Source organism: Coregonus clupeaformis, chromosome 13, assembly GCF_020615455.1.
Source record: "Coregonus clupeaformis isolate EN_2021a chromosome 13, ASM2061545v1, whole genome shotgun sequence".
Lineage (NCBI taxonomy): Eukaryota > Metazoa > Chordata > Actinopteri > Salmoniformes > Salmonidae > Coregonus > Coregonus clupeaformis.
Genome location: NC_059204.1, coordinates 36,166,830 through 36,187,972, shown reverse-complemented (window position 1 = coordinate 36,187,972; position 21,143 = coordinate 36,166,830). Strand labels below are relative to the sequence as shown.

At 39.6% G+C, this 21,143-nt stretch overlaps 2 protein-coding genes across 3 annotated transcripts; both read right to left on the bottom strand.

Moving 5' to 3' along the window:
• Window positions 1-2,489: 2,489 nt before the first annotated feature.
• LOC121579928 (immunoglobulin-binding protein 1) lies at window positions 2,490-6,253 on the bottom strand. Of its 2 annotated transcripts, none has more exons than XM_041894931.1 (6): window positions 6,025-6,253; window positions 5,275-5,577; window positions 4,875-5,070; window positions 4,701-4,777; window positions 3,667-3,776; window positions 2,490-3,529 (listed from the first exon to the last, which is right to left on the bottom strand). In XM_041894931.1, the coding sequence occupies exons 1-6, from the start codon at window positions 6,234-6,236 to the stop codon at window positions 3,381-3,383; spliced, it is 1,047 nt and encodes a 348-aa protein (XP_041750865.1). In that variant the 5' UTR covers window positions 6,237-6,253; the 3' UTR covers window positions 2,490-3,380. The 2 variants fall into 2 exon arrangements, with proteins under 2 accessions (XP_041750865.1, XP_041750866.1); XM_041894932.2 differs by having other exon boundaries at window positions 6,138-6,230.
• Window positions 6,254-17,234: 10,981 nt separating this feature from the next.
• Window positions 17,235-20,453, bottom strand: LOC121580351 (protein Wnt-11-like). The gene is made up of 5 exons (XM_041895398.1): window positions 20,231-20,453; window positions 19,123-19,358; window positions 18,724-19,001; window positions 18,249-18,541; window positions 17,235-18,091 (listed from the first exon to the last, which is right to left on the bottom strand). Exons 1-5 carry the CDS (start codon window positions 20,302-20,304, stop codon window positions 17,917-17,919), a joined length of 1,056 nt encoding a protein of 351 aa, XP_041751332.1. The 5' UTR covers window positions 20,305-20,453; the 3' UTR covers window positions 17,235-17,916.
• Window positions 20,454-21,143: the final 690 nt, after the last annotated feature.

Here is a 21,143-nt window from a genome sequence, read left to right as displayed (position 1 = left end):
AAGTGCTGCATTCGACACTGTTGACCACAATGTCCCTCTGGACAGACTGGAGAAGTGGGTTGGCCTCTCCGGTCCAGTTCTAAATTGGTTTAGGACCTATTTAACCGGTCAAGAGTTTTTTTGTCACCCTTGGTGAACATAACTCAGAGAAAATAGATATCACATGTGGAGTTCCACAAGGTTCGATTTTGGGTCCGGTACTGTTCAGTTTATATATGTTACCCTTTGGCAGCGTTATCAGAAAGCACAGCATTGATTTTCACTGTTATGCAGACGATAAACAACTTTACATTTCTGTGTCACCAGGGGATTTTAGCTCCACAGATAATAATAATAATATGATATTAATAAATAATAATATGATATGCCATTTAGCAGACACTTTTATCCAAAGCAACTTACAGTCATGTGTGCATAAATTTTTACGTATGGGTGGTCCCAGGGAGCGAACCCACTACCCTGGCGTTACAAGCGCCATGCTCTACCAATTGAGCTACAGAGGACCACCCATTATTAGACTGTATTAGTTATTTAAATACTTGGATGGCTCACAACTTCCTCCAGCTAAATCAAGACAAGACCGAGGTACTTATTGTTGGAGCCAAAGCACAGAGAGAGAATCTGGCCGCACATTTTAATTCACGGGCAATAAAGTTAAAACACCAGGTAAAAAACCTAGGTGTCATTTTTGATTCTGAACTCAATTTTGAATCACACATTAGGAATGTGACCAAAATAGTTTTTTACCACCTGGGGAACATTGCCAAGGTGCGACCGTTTCTATCTCAGGCTGATACAGAGAGACTCATCCATGCTTTTATTACAAGCAGACTTGCCTACTGTAATGCTCTCCTGTCTGGTCTGCCCAAGAAAGCCATTGGTCAACTGCAAAACATACAGAATGCTGCAGCAAAGGTACTGACCAAGACCAGACGGAAAGCACACATAAAAAACATTTTGCATCTTCAAAGTGGTAGGCATGTTGTGTAAATCAAATGATACAAACCCCAAAAAATCCATTTTAATTCCAGTTTGTAAGGCAACAAAATAGGAAAAATGCCAAGGGGGGTGAATACTTTCGCAAGCCACTGTACATATCAGACATTTTTGAGTTATGTACCCAGTAGGTCCCTCAGGTCCTCGGTCACTGGCCTTTTAACTATCCCAAAGCCTAGGACCAAGAGGCATGGAGAGGCAGCCTTTAGTTACTATGCCCCGAGCCTCTGGAATAGCCTGCCAGAGAACCTGAGGGGGGCCGAAACTCTGATTTTAAAACACACCTTTTTGGCTTTGCTTTTCCTTAGGGTGCTTTTTAGTCTTTCAGTTTTTATTGTTATCCTTTTGTTTTTTATCCTCTTATGTTTGTTGTGTAGTAAATATTTCAGTTTTTATTGTCATAGTTTTATATTGATGTTTTTTTTCCTGTGAAGTGCATTGCTCTGAAGTGCATTGTGTTGCATTCATGTGCTATATAAATAAAGCTTCATTTTATTTTATTTGAATTTGTCCTGCTCTTGTCCACATTTTGATTGTGCCCACATTTTGTAAAATATGTCTATACATGGCATTCAAATGTGTCTTATATGTCAACTGTTTCCGCATTGTGCCCACATTTCCTCATCCCTCCCTATACGCAAATTATTTGACAGCTATTCTTTCAAAAACTTTTTTTTTGGACACATATTGATGCCATAAGTCTATGGAGCCACCTATCAAATATTTTAGAGGGCAGCATAATGATGATTTCAATGGTTTCACTGTCCAGTTCCGTCTCAATCAACTGTATTTATAAAGCCCTTTTTACATCAGCAGTTGTGCTTATACAGAAACCCAGCCTAAAACCCCAAAGAGACAGCAATGCAGATGTAGAAGAACAGTGGAAAAACTATCTAGAAAGGCAGGAACCTAGGAAGAAACCTAGAGAGGAGCCAGGCTCTGAGGGGTAGCCAGTCCTCTTCTGGCTGTGCCAGGTGGACATTATAAGAGTACATGGCCATTAAGGCCAGATCGTTGTTCAAACGTTCATAGATGACCAGCAGGGTCAAATAATAATCACAGAGGGTGCAACAGGTCAGCACCTCAGGAGTAAACGTCAGTTGGCTTTTCATAGCCGAGCATTCAGAGGTAGAGACAGCAGGTGTGGGAGAGAGAGTCTACACTTGTAAAATTCCAAACATAATGTGTGCCGGTCTACCTCCGAAGGTAGTCAGGAAGATCTGATCACAATCAGACCATAATGCGTCTTTTAATCATCCACACCTGTCTGGAAATGTGGGCACAATCAGAATGTGGACAAGATCAGGACAAAGGATGCATGTTAGAACCAGGTATAAACGGGGCTACTGACTAAGGTTAAAAATCACCACACATTAAGAGCGACATGAAGCTAGAACTTGGTGGCCCAGAATTGAGGTGGTGTACTGGGTATAATTTCACTTTAGCACAGTTGTCCAATGGGTAGCAAATAAAGAAACATTTTAGTGAGCATGTGCAATACATTGATTTAATTGGCTGGGAAACGGAAATACATTTTGAGATCACAATTGATGCTTTCACCAAAAGACACATATCAAGTTACATGGGAGCAATATTATACACTCTGGATAAGTGTGTCTGCTAAATAACTAAAATGTTAATGTGAAAATGAATATACGACCAAATACTACACTTTTGAATACTTTAATACACTAAGTGAATCTGTCAAAATACTTATGACTTCTTCTAATTAATTTCTAAACAGTAAAACAGATATGTATGAAAATACCTGAAAGAAAAAGGTGACATTCTGTACTGTCACCTCATATGAAACAATTATTGTCAAATCCAAAATGCTGGAGTATACAGCCACATTTTAGGGGACTGTATAGGCACACAAGCTACATTTTCCATCACCAAGCACATGAAGTGTGGATGACGACAGCAATTTTTTGTACCTGTAGAGCGTTACCACCTCTGTAGGGCTTTTCACAACAGGGTCTTTAAGTACTGTTGGATACTCTCAGGAAATATGAATCTACTTGGGAGCAGCTGTTAAAAAAATGTATCATCAAATTCACTTCACTAATCTTCTCAAGCATACCACTGCGCCGTCTCGACGGACAGGGCCTTGGTGGCAATACTTGGTTGTGTATTCGTACGGAGCCTGCAGATAATATTAATGCTTGCCAATAAATAATGTTCCTCTGATACGGCTACAATGAAAGCCGTGATTTGCAGCATCAGAATAAACAGACACTTATAAACAGATTCTGTCTGGGATTGTATAGACCTCCCTTTTCCTCAAGGTCATCTTTCTATATACAGCAGCAACAACAACAAATCTTCAGAGAGACAGAGTAGGGACAGACCAGGTTTGGCACTGTTGCTGTGTTTGATGGTTGTCAGCCCATGTTTTTACGGTTCCCATAGCCTCTCCGATGCGTATCCTTCCAGTTGTCCCAGTCTCTAGCTTTCTGCAAGGCCTCCTCGTCATCGTTTTCAACCCGCTTCTCTTTCTCTTCTTGTTCTCGCTCTTCTGCATCAAAGTCCTCTGAAAGGGAGACAAATTGTATTTGGTGAATGAGACAGGGTAAAAAAAAAAAAACATGGTTCATGACCATTTGAAAACAATTGATGTACAGTTAACTGTAAATAGAACACTATTATGAACATCTCTGTTAACCCTACCAGCGCTGCGTGGGATCCCCTGGTCTGGCAGGGCATTTTTCTTCCTGTGCTGTTCATACCAGTCATCCACTGACATAGTAGGTAGGCTGGGATAGCCTGCCCCAAACACTCTGAGATGAAAAATTACACAAAGGGATATTTCGTTTTTTAGCATGTTAGACCTCATTTTCCACTTACTTTTAGTGTTGAAGCATCAACCAGACAGTTGTTTTGGTTAAAGTTCCATTCCTAAGATTTCTTTGGCTGGCTTAGTTGCTTGCATGAGCCATATAGTGGTAGTGGCCAGACTCACCAAAAAAACATGCTTCAAAACGTCCCCACAAGAAAATCTACAGCTATCTCATGTCTTTGTGGGCTATACACGCATGTCAATATCAAAACACTTAGCTATTTCCACTATTACGAGCATAAATGTGTATAACTCAAACTCTGTTTACTTCCTGTTTTGCCCTTGTCTTGGAACTAATTTCTACATCCACACACTGCTAGTCTCGCACTGTATGTGTAGCCACGCGCTCTGTTGACAAGAGAGATATGACATGCCTACTCCGGAGCGTCAGACTTGTTGCTCACATGAGCAGAACAACACTGGCAACGTACTTCGGCTGAGGTAGCTAGTCCGGATGTTTGCAGAAAAAAAACAATATGTAACTTTTCTACAAGCCCTGAAAACATAATGGTCTTTAGAATTTTATGTGGAGACGTTTTGAAGCACGAGTCTGGCCACTACCACTATATGGCTCAAGCAAGCAAATAATCCAGCCAAATAAATTTCCAAAATTTAACTTTGACCAAAAAAACTGTCTGGATGATGCTCCAAAACTAAAAGTAAGTGGAAAATGAGGTCTAACATGCTAAAAAATGAAATATCCCTTTAAATTATAAATGAATCAACTATTTACTTCATGTGATATAATAAGCAAGTAGCTATGTACTCTTGATAAGGGAGGTTGGACAGAGTACTTATTTTGTGAGCAGGAAAACAGCAATTAGCAGAATGAGAAAATAAATGATACGTTTGAGCAGGTGCCTACCGGGCCTGAACAGCATCTTTGGTGAGAATGAAGGGTTTCATGGGAGGCCTTTTAGAGTGTGATGGCTCTGCTGAACTCTGCACATGGAAAAGATACAGAGCATAAGAAAACCACACTCTTTCAATGAGTCACTGGTGAATTAATGGCATTAGTTACATCTTCAAATCCAGGTACCTGTTTTAGAACATCCATCCTGGTCAAAATCTCAATTTCCTGGTCAATGCTCTCGATCTCCTCCAGGGATACAGCAATCCATTTCCTCACATTGAGGAGGTAGAAGTCTCTGAATATCTCGTCATCTGCCTGCCCACGGTCCACTGCTGCCTTAATCTCTGATAGCTTGGCCTCTGTGTCCTTCCTCTGTTTGTATCTGCAGAGTATAGCATAATAAATAAGAGAGATCTTTAATTTGTTAAATAGCTGAGGGACATAACATATTTTAAGAGGTGCGTGACAGGTACTAGACCTTCAAGCATAGGTAGGTTGGCCTAAATTGTACTTGTGCAGTGCTCAATCAAAACGATTATTGTTCTGATTGTCAAAATTGTAATTGAAATGCAGATGTTTAATATACCTTTCTATCTTTGCCACTCTAACTGTCGCCATCGCAATCAAGTCCGGAGGTTTGGGGGGCCCGTTTGCAGATTCTTCTTCTGGTATGTCAGCAGAGTTTGCAATGGTTTTGGGTAGATCAAACTTCGATATGTTATACTCCTTACATCTTTTCAAGAAGTCCAAAAAGTAACATCTAGCTATCTGAACTTCATCTAATCGTTTTGCCAGGTTCACTTGCTTCATAGTTAGAGCCCCCAGGAGGGCAGGCAACATCAGATACTTCAGATCTTTGGTTGCTACCTCCTCCAAATCCTCATTTCGGCTGAAAAACAAACATAAACAGGATTAACCATGATGATCATAACTATCCATTAAAACTAGCTTATGATGTGGAGAAACATTGCAAAGAACATGTTGATCCTTGAACTGACGGTCCACCTTAAAATGTGTTTCCTGAGTGAGTATGGACACTTTCCTGATACACACATTTGAACGCACTGGACTGGACATGCAGCACCACTTTCATTGCATGGCCATGGCTTAGTTTAGCTGACGTTAGGTTGCTAGCTTGTTTACGATTTAGCCTAGTAAAGTAGCTAGCTAGCTAAACTCTCAAGTAACTTTACGGTGGAATCTGTTTGTTATCTAGCTATTTGATACCGGTTAGTAACTAGCTCGCTACCTGGGAATCTGGCTAGTCGTCATTGCTAGAGAAGCAGTCTGTATAGTTTGCTAGCTGCTAGCTAACGTTTGGTAGCGCTAACGTCACCTGAACAAGTCGAGTTGGGCAACCATTCGCGTTGCCTCTTCCAGTTGCGTTATCCCACGCTTGATTTTAACCTGGATATGGGTGGCTGCAATGGGATCATTAGTGGTGTCTACCTCATCATATAGTTTCCATCCTCGATCTAATAAATCAGATAGTTTAAGCGGTTCTTCTGACTGCATTAGTGACAGCCTAGTGCTTTCTGCGGCAGCCATTTTGACAATGTTTTCGATGTAATGACTACTATCGGCTTCCGTATTAATTTCTTCTTCTTCTTCTTCTTCTTTTTCTTCGATGAGGTTTAACGGCGGTTGGCATCCAATTTCTTGCATTACCGCCACATACTAGACTGGTGTACAACTCCCTTATATTTAGAAAAATAAATTAAAATAAAGAAATATCCTAGCATCTAACATTACACTCACAAATTCAAAATTATTATTAATAATTAACACCACCCCACTTCACTATTTAAATATATTCATTCCTACCTCATGCCCTCAACCTGAAATGATGGAACATCACCACTTAACACTCCCTGTAACTCTTCTGATGTCAAGTCTCGCACACCCAAATACCTCTCTGCAGCTGCCACCACAACCTCAATTTTCTTAGACTTACGTTCCATCCCTGCAGTACAATGAAAAACCATTGCTATAAATGCTAAAAATCCAATCTTACTGAAACATATATCACTTGTTGTCCTATCCCTCTGCATTGGTACATCTCTACTACTCTCACCACTCCTCCCCCTTGACCCATCCTAACATTTAAAAAATCATTTTAGTCATTTAGCAGAAGCTTTTATCCAGAGCGACTTACAGTTAGTGAGTGCATACATTTTCATACTGGCCCCCCGTGGGAAACAAACCCACAACCCTGGCGTTGCAAGCGCCATGCTCTACCAACTGAGCTACAGTCCTTTCTTCACTGCCTCAGCATATGACAACTTCTTCACTACTCTTACCCTGGAAATCTCAACCTGCCTCTCTCGCACAGGACATTTCTGATCCCCAGCCCCATGGGCACCCCTAAAATTAGCACATACCACTACTTTCCCCAATGCTACACATTCCTTTGTCTCATGCCCTTCTGCACACTTCTCACACCTTGGAACCTCCCTCCTACACACTGCTGCCACATGCCTATAAGTTTGACACCTGTAACATCATAATGTATTCGGCACATAAGCTTGTACAGGATAATTTATATACCCTAACTTCACTTTATCAGGCAAAGACTCAACTTCAAAACTCAAAAGAACAGACAATGACTCCTCTGTTTCCCCACTCTCGCCCCCCTGTTTGTCGCACCAAACGACGAGCATCACACACACCGGGAATCTTCCCCTTCAGTTGGTGAACTTTTACATTTACTGCTACCCCAGTAATCACTCCTTTCAATGGCAACCTTTTCTTGAGAGCGAAACAATTCACCATTATTTCCCCCATTTGTCTAAACCTGAGCGCCTTCTCCCTCTGACCAACAGAAACACAAACAATTATCACTAGACCACTTCTGGTTACCCTCACCAATTCCACTTTACCCAACGCTCTTTTCATCCATCTTGAAACCACAAATGGATCAGCCAAAAGGCAAGGCTCCACTTTTTCCAAAAACTTCACTCCTACTGTCACAGACTCATCTTCATCCTGACCCTCTGTGCAATCCTCGGGCTCCGAGTACTTCACCACACCTTCCACCTCCGATACTTCACCCTCATTCACTTCCATTTCTCCTCCTATCTTCAGCTCACTTTGCTTACATTTCCTACCATTCTTCTTGAACAAACCTTCTCCATTTTCTCCGCCATTTTTAACAGACTCAAGCTCACAGTCTTCCTCCCTCTCTCTCTTAGACCTCCTCTGCCTCTCTTTTTCACTCCATTCCTCCTCCGTCATCCAGGTATACGTTTAATTATGATAATACTGCACTTCTCCTGACATACGTCTGTTTCTTGCTTTCTCAAGGGACTCCATTTACCTTCCTACTCTCCCTTTCTACACTTATTCATAGCACTTTCAATAAAATATGGGCAATAAACTTCGGTCCTTCTTCGCTACCTGGGCGTCCTTTACTTGAGCTCTCCGCACCAAACTCACCCCGCAAACTCCTCTGGGTTTCCGTATTCATTCTACGCTCACTTCCTTTATGAGCGTAGAGAAGTTTACTGTGTTTGCAATGGTTGGCGCTGTTTTCACAAATATCCTCCTGAGACCCAGCAATTATTATTATTATTATTATTATTATTATTATTATATATTGAATTATTATTATTATTATTTATTTATTTTTGTCCTCTAATGGACATAAATCGTTTTTGGTCCGTATCTCTAAGGCCACACATGCAGTGGGGATTTTAGAATGTAAATCTTGGTGGGGCAAACTCAATTTATTTAAATGTTTATGCATGCCAGCAAAGCCACTACACAACACAAACAATACATGAATTGCACTTTAATAGTGACAAACGGTGCCCACAAACTCTTAGGGCCTACATAAAGCTGTCCTAACAACAGAGCTTTCTTTTCAGCACCATGGAGTGAATCCTTACCACCGCTACACCTGGCTATAAGCGGAGCCTTGTCTGGCAGCGAAACAGTTCATTCAGCCTCATTTAAAAAACATAGCTGATATGGCTGACTTGCTTAAACAAATGTGGTTCCTACTGACAATTGAGATGTACAAACTATGGCATAAGGGAACGTTGAGCTGATAAGAGGCAATCCGTAATTTCGATTAAGACATGAATGAGGTCTGATTTAATTATTACTGAAACAGGATCCAAGTGGTAAATATAAAGATCCAGTCCATAAGAAAAAAATTATAATTGGAGGCCTCTTACACTTCAGTGTTATGATGTAAAAATTCTAGCAAAATGCATAGCGCATAGAATTAAAAAGTTATTGTCGGATATTATTCATCCTAATCAGGCAGGTTTTTTACATGGACTATACATTGGAGATAATATGACAAGTACTGGAAACAATAGAACACTATGAAAAATCTGGGAAACCAGGCCTGGTATTCATAGCTGACTTTGAAAAGGCTTTTGATAAAGTACGACTGGAGTTTATATATAAATGCCTGGAATATTTCAATTTTGGAGAATCTCTTATAAAATGGGTTAAAGGTATGTATAGTAACCCTAGGTGTAAAATAGTAAATAATGGCTACTTCTCAGAAATTGTTAAACTGTCAAGAGGAGTAAAACAAGGTTGTCCACTATCGGCATATCTATTTATTATTGCCATCGAAATGTTAGCTGTTAAAATCAGATCCAACAATAATATCAAAGGGTTACAGATCCAGGGCTTAAAAACAAAGGTGTCATTGTACGCTGATTATTCATGTTTTCTTTTAAATCCACAATTTGGATCCCTCCACAGCCTCATAGAGGATCTAGATACTTTTTGTAACCTCTCTGTATTACAACCGAGTTATGATAAGTGTACTATATTGTGTATTGGATCACAAAAAAATACAACTTTTACATTACCATGTAGTTTACCAATAAAATGGTCTGACGGTGATGTGGATATACTCGGTATACATATCCCGAAAGAAAGAAATGATCTCACTTCAATTAATTTTAATAGAAAGTTAGCAAAAATAGATAAGATCTTGCTACCATGGAAAGGAACATACCTGTCTATTTGTGGAAGAATCACCCTGATTAATGAACTCTTTAGTCATATCCCAGTTTACCTATTTGCTTATGGTCTTGCCTACACCTAGCGACCTGTTTTATTAAATTATATGAGCAAAACATATTCCATTTTATTTGGAATGGCAAGCCAGACAAAATTAAAAGGGCCTATTTATATAATGAATATTAATTTGGAGGGCAGAAATTATTAAATATTAAAGGAAATTATTAAATATTAAAGCATTAGACCTCTCACTAAAGGCGTCAGTCATACAAAAGTTATACTTAAATCCGAACTGGTTCTCTAGTAGATTAGTAAGAATGTCTCATCCCATTAGATCATTTGTTTTGGTTCTGTCCATTTGTAGCTTGTTTTTGGACACAGGTCCAGGAATGGCTAAAGGATTGCAATATTTACCTGGAACTAACCTTGCAGATAGCATTACTGGGTGATCTGAAAAGTCATAGTCAATCAATCAATAATATAATAATACTTTTAGCAAAAATGTTTATTTTTAATTCACAATCTGTAGAAGCAATGAGAATAGAAAGGTTCAGAACTTTTGTAAAACATCACAGTACGGTCGAAATATATATGGCAAATAGAAATCCTATATGGATGGTGTTAAGAGATAGATGGGAGGTATTGAATAGAGTTGAAGGATGGGACTAATAAGAAATAACAACAAATAATAACAAAGATAGCTAATAATGTAAGCATACTGTGTCCATAATAAGTATATAGGTTGTATGTTGGGAGCTTTTGGGAAAGAGCACAGTTAGAAAGATATGGCATTTAGAAGCAAACCGGATGGACATCATGAAAATGATCGGAGAGGTTGAGAGTAGAAGAAGTTCAGGAGCAAAAAAATAAATAAATATATATATATATATATATAGATATAGAATTATTGTAAAATTAACTCTGTCCATAAGGTGTAGATAGTAAGTATAGACTGGAAGTAGAGGCCTGGGCGTTGTTGTTCACTAATTTACTCCAAGTAGGGAAAGGATGGTGGGGTTGAAAAGTAATAAAGGGGAATATATATATAAAAAATTTAAAAAAACATGGGGGATTGGAAGTGATGCAGACAATTACATTGATAGAAGATACAATCTATCTGCAATATTAAGCTGATCCATCCCCCCAAAAAAAAAAAAATTAATAAAAAAAAAAAAGAAAAAAAAAAAAAGAATGTCTCATCCCATGTTCAAGAATGGCCTTTTCCCCTTTATTCACATTACAACCTCTCACTTTCGGTTATTTGAAAATGAAATAATCTCCAGAATATCACTAAACAAGCCATATAAAGTTGGTTGCAATTTCAGTTTAATCCACCAGAAAAGACAGAACAAATAATACAACAAATGTTGTGGTTAAACTCAAATATACTAATTGATTTAAAAAAACATAATTTTTCGATAACATAAAAAAAAAGGTATAATCTTTGTAAATGATATCATAAATAGGACTGGTGGAGTTATGTCACACATGCAGCTAACAAAAATATATGGAAATGTCTGCTTTACCAAAAATTACAACCAACTAATTGCAGCTTTACCGCAAAAATGGAAGAGGCAAGTGGAAGGGGGAAAAAGTAAGGAACTTGTCTGTCGGCTCTACATTAAAGACCAAAATTGGTTAAAGAAAATTGTGATAAATAAAAAAGTATACCAGTTTAATTTAAGGACCAACAAATTGACAGCTGTGCCATATAGATGGCAAAATAGTTGGGAAGAGATTTTTGATGTACCGATTCCATGGCACATGGTTTATGAACTGATATGCAAAATTACCCGAATTCAAAACTTTAGATTCTTCAAAGTAGCCAGCCTTTGCCTTGATGACAGCTTTGCACACTCTTGGCATTCTCTCAACCAGCTTCACCTGGAATGCTTTTCCAACAGTCTTGAAGGAGTTCCCACATATGCTGAGCACTTGTTGGCTGCTTTTCCTTCACTCGCGGTCCAACTCATCCCAAACCATCTCAATTGGGTTGAGGTCGGGTGATTGTGGAGGCCTGGTCATCTGATGCAGCACTCCATCACTCTCCTTGGTCAAATAGCCCTTGCACAGCCTGGAGGTGTGTTTTGGGTCATTGTACTGTTGAAAAACAAATGATAGTCCCACTAAGCGCAAACCAGATGGGATGGCGTATTGCTGCAAAGCATTGACCTGCATTTTGGAGCTGCCTTACTCAAGAAAGCAAAAAAGAGACCATGTTTGTATGCGACTTTATTAACTCAAGACATTTATTTATTTGCAAACTGATTTGTGACACGTATTAATGCCAAAATAATATGCAAAACAGGCAACAACAACAACAAATATTTTTTAAATATATATTTTGTTTAGCTAAACAGGTGGGGCGCAAAACCCCACCTGCCACTATGTTGGGTCCTGTTGTACCTTTGAGAGGACATTCTGGTCTTTTCAATGATATCACGTGTCACCTTGACAATTCCTTCAACCTCAAGTCTTTCTTTCTGGTTTTTCAAAATGGCTACCATCACAATTACGATCACTAGTAGCATATTTGAAGTGTGTGTAATAGTGTAATTATAATTTTTGTGAGTTTGATATTCAAATTGTTTCTAATAGGTAAATATCTCAGGAATAGTTTGGTGAGTTTTCAGAGCAGTGTAATCAGAGCTAAATAAGAGCTTGTTAATAAATGTCCTCTGTAGTGGACATCAGGATGTTTTTTTTACCTACTGTCCCCATTTACTGTAATGTAAAATGTTTTATATTTCATATCAACCGAGTCCTAATGACCACTCAATATATTTTTTCAAATGTTTTTCTTTGTAGCATGTTTATTTCACCCCAAACCGTTATTTATGCGATGTAAAAATAAAAATAAACATTCCAAAACCTTTTTTTTGCTGGGTCTCAGGAGGATATACCCTATCTCAAAACTTGAATAGGCCAAAGAGGACATGGAACTTTGTACAGTATCTTGATTTTTAAATGGAGAAATTGTGAAAACAAAAGTATTCAGACCTCTTTACTTTTTCCACATTTTGTTACGTTACAGCCTTATTCTAAAATTGATTAAATAGTTTTTCCCCCTCATCAATCTACACACATTACCCCATAATGACAAAACAAAAACAGGTTTGTAGAAATGTTTGCGCATTTATATTTTTTAAAACCCGGAAATATCTCATTTACATAAATATTCAGACCCTTTACTCAGTTCTTTGTTGAAGCACCTTTGGCAGCGATTACAGCCTCGAGTCATCTTGGGTTTGAACCTACAAGCTTGGCACACCTGTATTTGGGGAGTTTCTCCCAATCTTCTTTGCAGATCCTCTCAAGCTCTGTCAGGTTGGATGTGGAGCATTGCTGCACAGCTATTTTCAGGTCTGGAACAGGTTTTCATCAAGGATCTCGCTGTACTTTGCTCCATTCATCGTTCTCTTGATCTTGACTAGTCTCCCAGTCCCTGCCGCTGAAACACATCCCCACAGCATGATGCTGCCACCCCCATGCTTCACCGTAGGGATGGTGCCAGGTGTCCTCCAGACGTGACGCTTGGCATTCAGGCCAAAGAGTTCAATCTTGGTTTCATCAGACCAGAGAATCTTGTTTCTCATTTTTTACATTTTACATTTTTAGTCATTTAGCAGACGCTCTTATCCAGAGCGACTTACAGTTAGTGAGTGCATACGTTATCTTTTTATTTTTCATACCCCTGTGGGAATCGAATCCACATCCCTGGCGTTGCAAAAACCATGCTCTACCCACTGAGCTACATCCCTGCCGGCCATTCCCTCCCCTACCCTGGACAACGCTGGGCCAATTGTGCGCCACCCCATGCGTCTTCTCATGGTCTGAGAGTCCTTTAGGTGCCTTTTGGCAAACTCCAAGCGGGCTGTCATGTGCCTTTTACTGAGGAGTGGCTTCCGTCTGGCCACTCTACCATAAAGGCCTGATTGATGGAGTGCTGTAGAGATGGTTGTCCTTCTGGAAGGTTCTCCCATCTCCACAGAGGAACCCTGGAGCTCTTTCAGAGTGATCATCGGGTTCTTGGTCATCTCCCTGACCAAGGCCCTTCTTCTCCGATTGCTCAGGGCGGCCAGCTCTAGGAAGAGTCTTGGTGGTTCCAAACTTCTTCCATTTAAGAATGATGGAGGCCACGGTGTTCTTGGGGACCTTCAATGCTGCAGAAATGTTTTGGTACCCTTCCACAGATTTTTTTTCGGAGCTCTACGGACAATTCCTTCCACCTCATGGCTTGGTTTTTGCTCTGACATGCACTGTCAACTGTGGGTCCTTATATAGACAGGTGTGTGCCTTTCCAAATCATGTCCAATCAATTGAATTGACCACATGTGGACTCTAATCAAGTTGTAGAAACATTTCAAGGATGATCAATGGAAACAGGATGCACCTGAGCTCAATTTCGAGTCTCAAAGCAAAGGGTCTGAATACTAATGTTAATAAGGTATTTAAATTTGCTAACATTTCTAAAACCCTGTTTTTGCTTTGTCATTATGGGTTATTGTGTGTAGATTGATGAAGAAAAACATTTATTTAATCAATTTTAGAATAAGGCTGTAACGTAACAAAATGTGGAAAAAGTCAAGGGGCCTGAATACTTTCCGAATGCACTGTACAGTATAAAAATTATATAACAATTTATGAATCATGCATTCAAAGTTGATTTAACTTACAATACATTGAACACACAACCTGATTGGACATAAAATGAAACATTTTTGCAAAAGCACCAGACCTAGAAACACCACAATTTGCTTTGACATAATCCACTTCAAAAACAGTCTGCCTTTTCAAACTCTGTATCTATCTGCCTATCGTCAGGCAATTTAGTCTTACTTGGGGAATATGGCCTAATAATAGATAGACTAAATTTAAGTATTGACTATTGTTATTGGTAACTGGATCTACCCCACTTTTCAAACAAACGTTCAAAAACATTCTCCCATTTCTGTCATCTGGGAGGAAATAAGAGGTTCAGATTATTTCCTTAAATATTAGACTATAAACAAGGCTCTACGTGTGCAATTAATCTACTGGTTCCCTGGCCTATGTTTTGCTTTGGGAAAGTGATCCTCCAGAAGTCCCATGGAGATGATAATTTTTTTTTACAAGTCTATGAAAAACTAGTAAGTCATTTGAAACAGTATTATGGAATAGGGCCTAGTGAAGTCCATTGCAGCAAATGTGCAACATGTCCCTCTCACTGCACCCCCTCCCCATAGAGTAGGCAGAGCTAATTAGGCAGTAAGTCTACCCTAGCCACCATACTACAATCTATACAATTCTATTCCATTTTAACCAAAGATTGCACACCGTTTTGCTTTTTTTCTGCAATTAGCTTCACAACACGGCAGGCTAAAAGGAAACATGAGTGTATTTTGGAGGCAGCAAGAATTGAAACACCTGTATATTTTTAAATTACGGGAGGGTTTAAAAACATGTGAAAGACAAACAACAGCCCTATTGTGAATACGTGTCCACACATTTCCACCAAAATAAGTTTAGGACCTACAGTGGAGAGAACAAGTATTTGATACACTGCCGATTTTGCAGGTTTTCCTACTTACAAAGCATGTAGAGGTCTGTAATTTTTATCATAGGTACACTTCAACTGTGAGAGACGGAATCTAAAACAAAAATCCAGAAAATCACATTGTATGATTTTTAAGTAATTAATTTGCATTTTATTGCATGACATAAGTATTTGATCACCTACCAACCAATAAGAATTCCGGCTCTCACAGACCTGTTTGTTTTTCTTTAAGAAGCCCTCCTGTTCTCCACTCATTACCTGTATTAACTGCACCTGTTTGAACTCGTTACCTGTATAAAAGACACCTGTCCACACACTCAATCAAATAGACTCCAACCTCTCCACAATGGCCAAGACCAGAGAGCTGTGTAAGGACATCAGGGATAAAATTGTAGACCTGCACAAGGCTGGGATGGGCTACAGGACAATAGGCAAGCAGCTTGGTGAGAAGGCAACAACTGTTGGCGCAATTATTCGAAAATGGAAGAAGTTCAAGATGACGGTCAATCACCCTCGATCTGGGGCTCCATGCAAGATCTCACCTCGTGGGGCATCAATGATCATGAGGAAGGTGAGGGATCAGCCCAGAACTACACGGCAGGACCTGGTCAATGACCTGAAGAGAGCTGGGACCACAGTCTCAAAGGAAACCATTAGTAACACACTACGCCGTCATGGATTAAAATCCTGCAGATCACGCAAGGTCCCCCTGCTCAAGCCAGCGCATGTCCAGGCCCGTCTGAAGTTTGCCAATGACCATCTGGATGATCCAGAGGAGGAATGGGAGAGGGTAATGTGATCTGATGAGACAAAAATAGAGATTTTTGGTCGTAACTCCACTCGCCGTGTTTGGAGGAAGAAGAAGGATGAGTACAACCCCAAGAACACCATCCCAACCATGAAGCATGGAGGTGGAAACATCATTCTTTGGGGATGCTTTTCTGCAAAGGGGACAGGAAGACTGCACCGTATTGAGGGGAGGATGGATGGGGCCATGTATCGCGAGATCTTGGCCAACAACCTCCTTCCCTCAGTAAGAGCATTGAAGATGGGTCGTGGCTGGGTCTTCCAGCATGACAACGACCCGAAACACACAGCCAGAGCAACTAAGGAGTGGCTCCGTAAGAAGCATCTCAAGGTCCTGGAGTGGCCTAGCCAGTCTCCAGACCTGAACCCAATAGAACATCTTTGGAGGGAGCTGAAAGTCCGTATTGCCCAGCGACAGCCCCCGAAACCTGAAGGATCTGGAGAAGGTCTGTATGGAGGAGTGGGCCAAAATCCCTGCTGCAGTGTGTGCAAACCTGGTCAAGACCTACAGGAAACGTATGATCTCTGTAATTGCAAACAAAGGTTTCTGTACCAAATATTAAGTTCTGCTTTTCTGATGTATCAAATACTTATGTCATGCAATAAAATGCAAATTAATTACTTAAAAATCATACAATGTGATTTTCTGGATTTTTGTTTTAGATTCCGTCTCTCACAGTTGAAGTGTACCTATGATAAAAATTACAAACCTCTACATGCTTTGTAAGTAGGAAAACCTGCAAAATCGGCAGTGTATCAAATACTTGTTCTCCACACTGTATGGGATGCAACCATCAATCATATACAAAATACTCCAACACAGAAAGAAAACCTTTATATTTAGTGACCACTGACCAATTCCCTACAATTTTGTTTTACAGTATTTATGTAATTTTCTTGTTTATAATAGTAATCAATCTTTAAAACGAATAATGATGAGGCAGCTGAGGCACTTGCCTTAAATCTTTCTCTGAGACTGAAGTACCACTATTGACCTTTTAGCTACTGTGGATGGTATAAACAGCATGAGCCTGACGTTCCGTAGAAGGAATGAAAGTGTAGATTTGCTATTGTGTCATGTTACTACAGCCTCTGCGGCATAAATACTACCGTTACTATTGGTTTGCCCAAAGGCAAATGAGGCCTGCCACAGGCAGTCTCATACAAGATGGTTAAAACTAAACAAGACACATGTCACATTTTTGTGTAGGGTTTTAATAAAAATAAATATAAAATTGCACTTATGTACATCAACATGCCTAATATATTAATCAAAAACTAAAAATACAGCTCAAATGTATTCTGTTGATAATTTGTGTTTTGCATGCCTATGATCAGAATATACCTAAGCTGAGGAGTATATGGCAGTAGCCCCTTTTGACTACAATGGACATTCAAATTAGATCAATCAGTAATTCTGCCTCTCATTGGCAATTTAGTTAATGAGTAATATGTAAATTGTTAAAAGCTTTTCATTGTCAGCTGGACATCTTAAAGCTGACTGGGCGGTTAGCATTTAGGGTACCTTCTGAGCAGTCTTTGTTGTGATTCACCTCCTTTGTCATGTATTCAACTTGTCTTCTATTGAGCAACATTTTACTAATCAAGCATGAATAGCTAACAGCTCTCAATCAATCACATTTTCTCTTCAAGTAACACAATATTTTTCACAGTAGTGCCCTCCCCCAGTCTCTTTAAAACAGGTAACGTTGGAGTCCAGATCCATCCGCTTATCTTTGGTAGTGTGAGTTGTTCCTCTTGTTTTTTATTGTACTGTAGCCTGCAGGCTACCTACTACTACACAGGGAGTCAGGTCAGGTGACCTGGGCCAGCACAGCTTGACAAGATATGGTGGTGAAAATAGTGCTTCATGTTTACTCAAGTGTCTCTGGGCAACGTTTATTTGCATACATATCTCTCCACTGTCCTTTCACACCTCTTGCAGGTGACATAGCAGCACCAGTGGTACTTGCATTGGCATCTCTCCACAATTCTCTCAGTGAAGGCATTGTAGCCGCGACCACAGCACATTAGATTGCAACTCCCACTGTTGTTGGATGTCTTATTGCACTGTCTGGAGACAAAAAAAGAATGTTCCAATCAATAAACCACACTATATAAATAAAAAATATAAATATGGGAGAGGATCAACATATTTCGACCTTCGAAGTGTCAAAGGTACAGTAAAAATGACAATTTCCACTGTTACATTGAGAGAAACACAATCATACCTGTTCTGTGTACCGAGTGAGCCATGCTTCTCATTGTGTGTGCAGTAATCCGAAGAGCTGACCAGGTAGACCAACTCACTCTCTCTCACTGGTCGAAAATCCAACTCTCTGGGGACCAACTGCTTCCTTGTCCCAACATGACGATGGATCACCTTGGTGGCAGACAGGTACTTGGATTTGAGATCCATGGCAATGTGGTTAATATCATGGAGGCCCTTCCAACATGTTTTGACAGAGCAGGATCCGGACACCCCGTGGCATTTGCAATTGGTCTCCTGGGCATCAATAAGTGCCTGAAAGTAGAGCAAAAAGAATATTAAAATGTGTTGCCACGTTTTGCGAATATGCATTATAGAATATAATATGTTGTTTATCATGTTAAAAAAAACTGTGAGCCAAAAGGAATGCCATGAAAAACAATGGCACAATAACCGTTCATGTCATTGTGAGATGTGCGTAAAAATTCGACCGTTACCTGTCTTCCAACTGCATTATTGTGCAAGTTCATCAGTCTGAACGGCTGAGAGCCAGATTTGCTGTTTCTCATCGGTGCATCAGAAAAGGCAGATCCCATTTGGAGACCATAGCGCAGGTTATCACCACATCCTCCCCATTTGAAGTCGGGCCCGGCCTGTTCAGCAGGGGCTGGGGCGCACGAGCAACTGGGGAGCTCTCCAGAAGAGCAGGCTCTGGCGATGGAGTGACTCACTACGGCAGCAGCTAGTGAGAACACAAATGCGGACTCCCTGGTTCCTGCAGTACAGCATATTCAACAGTTATTCACAGAAAATCCCAAATCACAGAATTTTACTGGCCACAATATATTCTAAAATGTTCAAGATAGGCCTACATTTCCAAAGTTTCTTTAGCTTACCTTTTGCTAAATCTGGTGTAAAACGAGGGGCTTTTTCAACAGAGGAACAGTTCCACCGCATGTCACCGAAGGTGTTCTGACATGTATTTTTGGTAATCTTGGCCGCGTGGACAATACTGTGCATCAGCTCGAGATTTCGCCGACAAATTTGCAATTGATCATGGGCCAACGCGTCTAGCAGCTTGCAATGATTAGTTTGATTCCAGCCTAAAGAGCTTCCATTTACAGTGAGTCCACTGCAAAGATTTTTTTTTATAAACACTGAATTAGGTCATCAGCTATTTCATATGGCATATATGTGTATCAAATGAACAAATACAAGTCTGGATTTTTTTTTCAATAAATCGAATAAAATTTTTAGGGTAGGCTACACATATTTCACAGATGATATTGCGGGTGTAGCGAAATGCGTATGTTTCTAGCTCCAACAGTGCAGTAATACCTAACAATACAAAACAATACACACAAATACCCCGAAAATAAAATAAAGGAATTAAGAAATATATAAATATTAGAACGATTATTGGACATTATGGACAGTATATGAATATAAATGCTGTGTACAGCAGTAGTTATATAGGATGAGCCTTGACTAGAATACAGTATATACATATGAAGTGGGTAAAACAGTATGTAAACAAGGTAGCATAGCAGCATAGGCCTCTGCTCTGAATAGATAGCCCGACATTGTACACTGGTCACTTCATATACTGTTTATATACTGTTGTTTACTCACTGTGTATGTGGGCTATATACTGTATTCTCGACTTAGCTCATCCTAATATACCTACTACTGTACATACCATTTTATTTTCCAAATTATATACTGTCTATACACACCACGTATTTATATTTAGGCTATAGGCCTATTCTTGATTCTGACACTGCTCACTCTAATACATCTACTTTGGATTGTTAATTGGACTCGTTCTGACATTTCTTGATTTCTTTCGTTTTTTTATTAGGCTATTTGTGTATTGGTATTGTATTTGCTAGACATTCTACTGCACATTTTTCTGCACCTGCTATAACACCTGCAAAACTGTGTATGCGACCAATAAACTTTGATTTTATCTGACATATAACTACATACTAATGGAATACTTACAGCCAATATATAGCAGCACAGCAGTTCGCGTTCACAATCAATGTCAATAGAAATAAGTCCTTGTGGAATTTCATTGTAAAACAAATCGTGAATCCTCTGCCTAAAATAAAAATGAAGATCCAAACGACTCCTTTAGTAGTCCGATGTGATTATCCAGTGATAGTATTGTTTTATTTAGCCTATGCGGTCTGGAGGTATGGCCCTACTATAAGATGCAAGCCACTGGTGGTGTGACCTCCGCTTAAGGGAGTCTTCTTATGTCGCCCGCTACGATAGCCACGCCCCATTAAATTGGCGATTTGTGAATGAACCATGGAATGAACACAGGCACAGCTACACGGATCAAATTCTAATTTTGTGAATTCATGTGGATGGACTGTAACATATGCCTATTAGCAGTTATCCTATATATATATAGCCTATGCATTTCAAAAGATGGCCCCTACATTTATGTTGTTGTTGTTACAATACTGGTTAGCCTATGTGCCATTAATCATGACTGATTAAACGACAGCCACACAAAGTGTTAGACATGTAGGCTAAAGCGTGCTAAACCATTCATTAATATGCAACACTTCTATTAACTAGCCCTGGCCTTATGTATTTGGAAGATTTCCTTTGAAAACACATCTGCAACATTCTAATCTAATCTAAATCTATGTGACAATCTGACAACATAACCTTTGCCAGTAAAATATTCTTAACAATTTTACAATAATATAACAATTCTGTTCGATCTCTGTGTTCATATGATATCTGAAAGCCTATTTTGTATACAGTCCATGAAATATGAGAATAACCTTGATAATTTGACCTCCCTAAATAGCTGAAATAGCGCAGATCCGTGATTGATGTCCAGATTACACGCGCGTCAAAGTGACATTACAACGTTCTACATATGGCTTTACATTGG

Excerpts from the sequence above, each read along its gene's own strand:
- LOC121579928 (XM_041894931.1), bottom strand. The coding sequence starts at position 6,236 with ATGGCTGCCGCAGAAAGCACTAGGCTGTCACTAATGCAGTCAGAAGAA. Across the intron at positions 4,778-4,874 it reads GGATGGATGTTCTAAAACAG|AGTTCAGCAGAGCCATCACA; the intron begins GTACCTGGATTT and ends TTCCATGTGCAG. Across the intron at positions 3,777-4,700 it reads AAAGATGCTGTTCAGGCCCG|AGTGTTTGGGGCAGGCTATC; the intron begins GTAGGCACCTGC and ends TTTTCATCTCAG.
- LOC121580351 (XM_041895398.1), bottom strand. The coding sequence starts at position 20,304 with ATGAAATTCCACAAGGACTTATTTCTATTGACATTGATTGTGAACGCG. Across the intron at positions 19,002-19,122 it reads TACACCAGATTTAGCAAAAG|GAACCAGGGAGTCCGCATTT; the intron begins GTAAGCTAAAGA and ends GCTGTACTGCAG. Across the intron at positions 18,092-18,248 it reads TCACTCGGTACACAGAACAG|ACAGTGCAATAAGACATCCA; the intron begins GTATGATTGTGT and ends TTTTGTCTCCAG.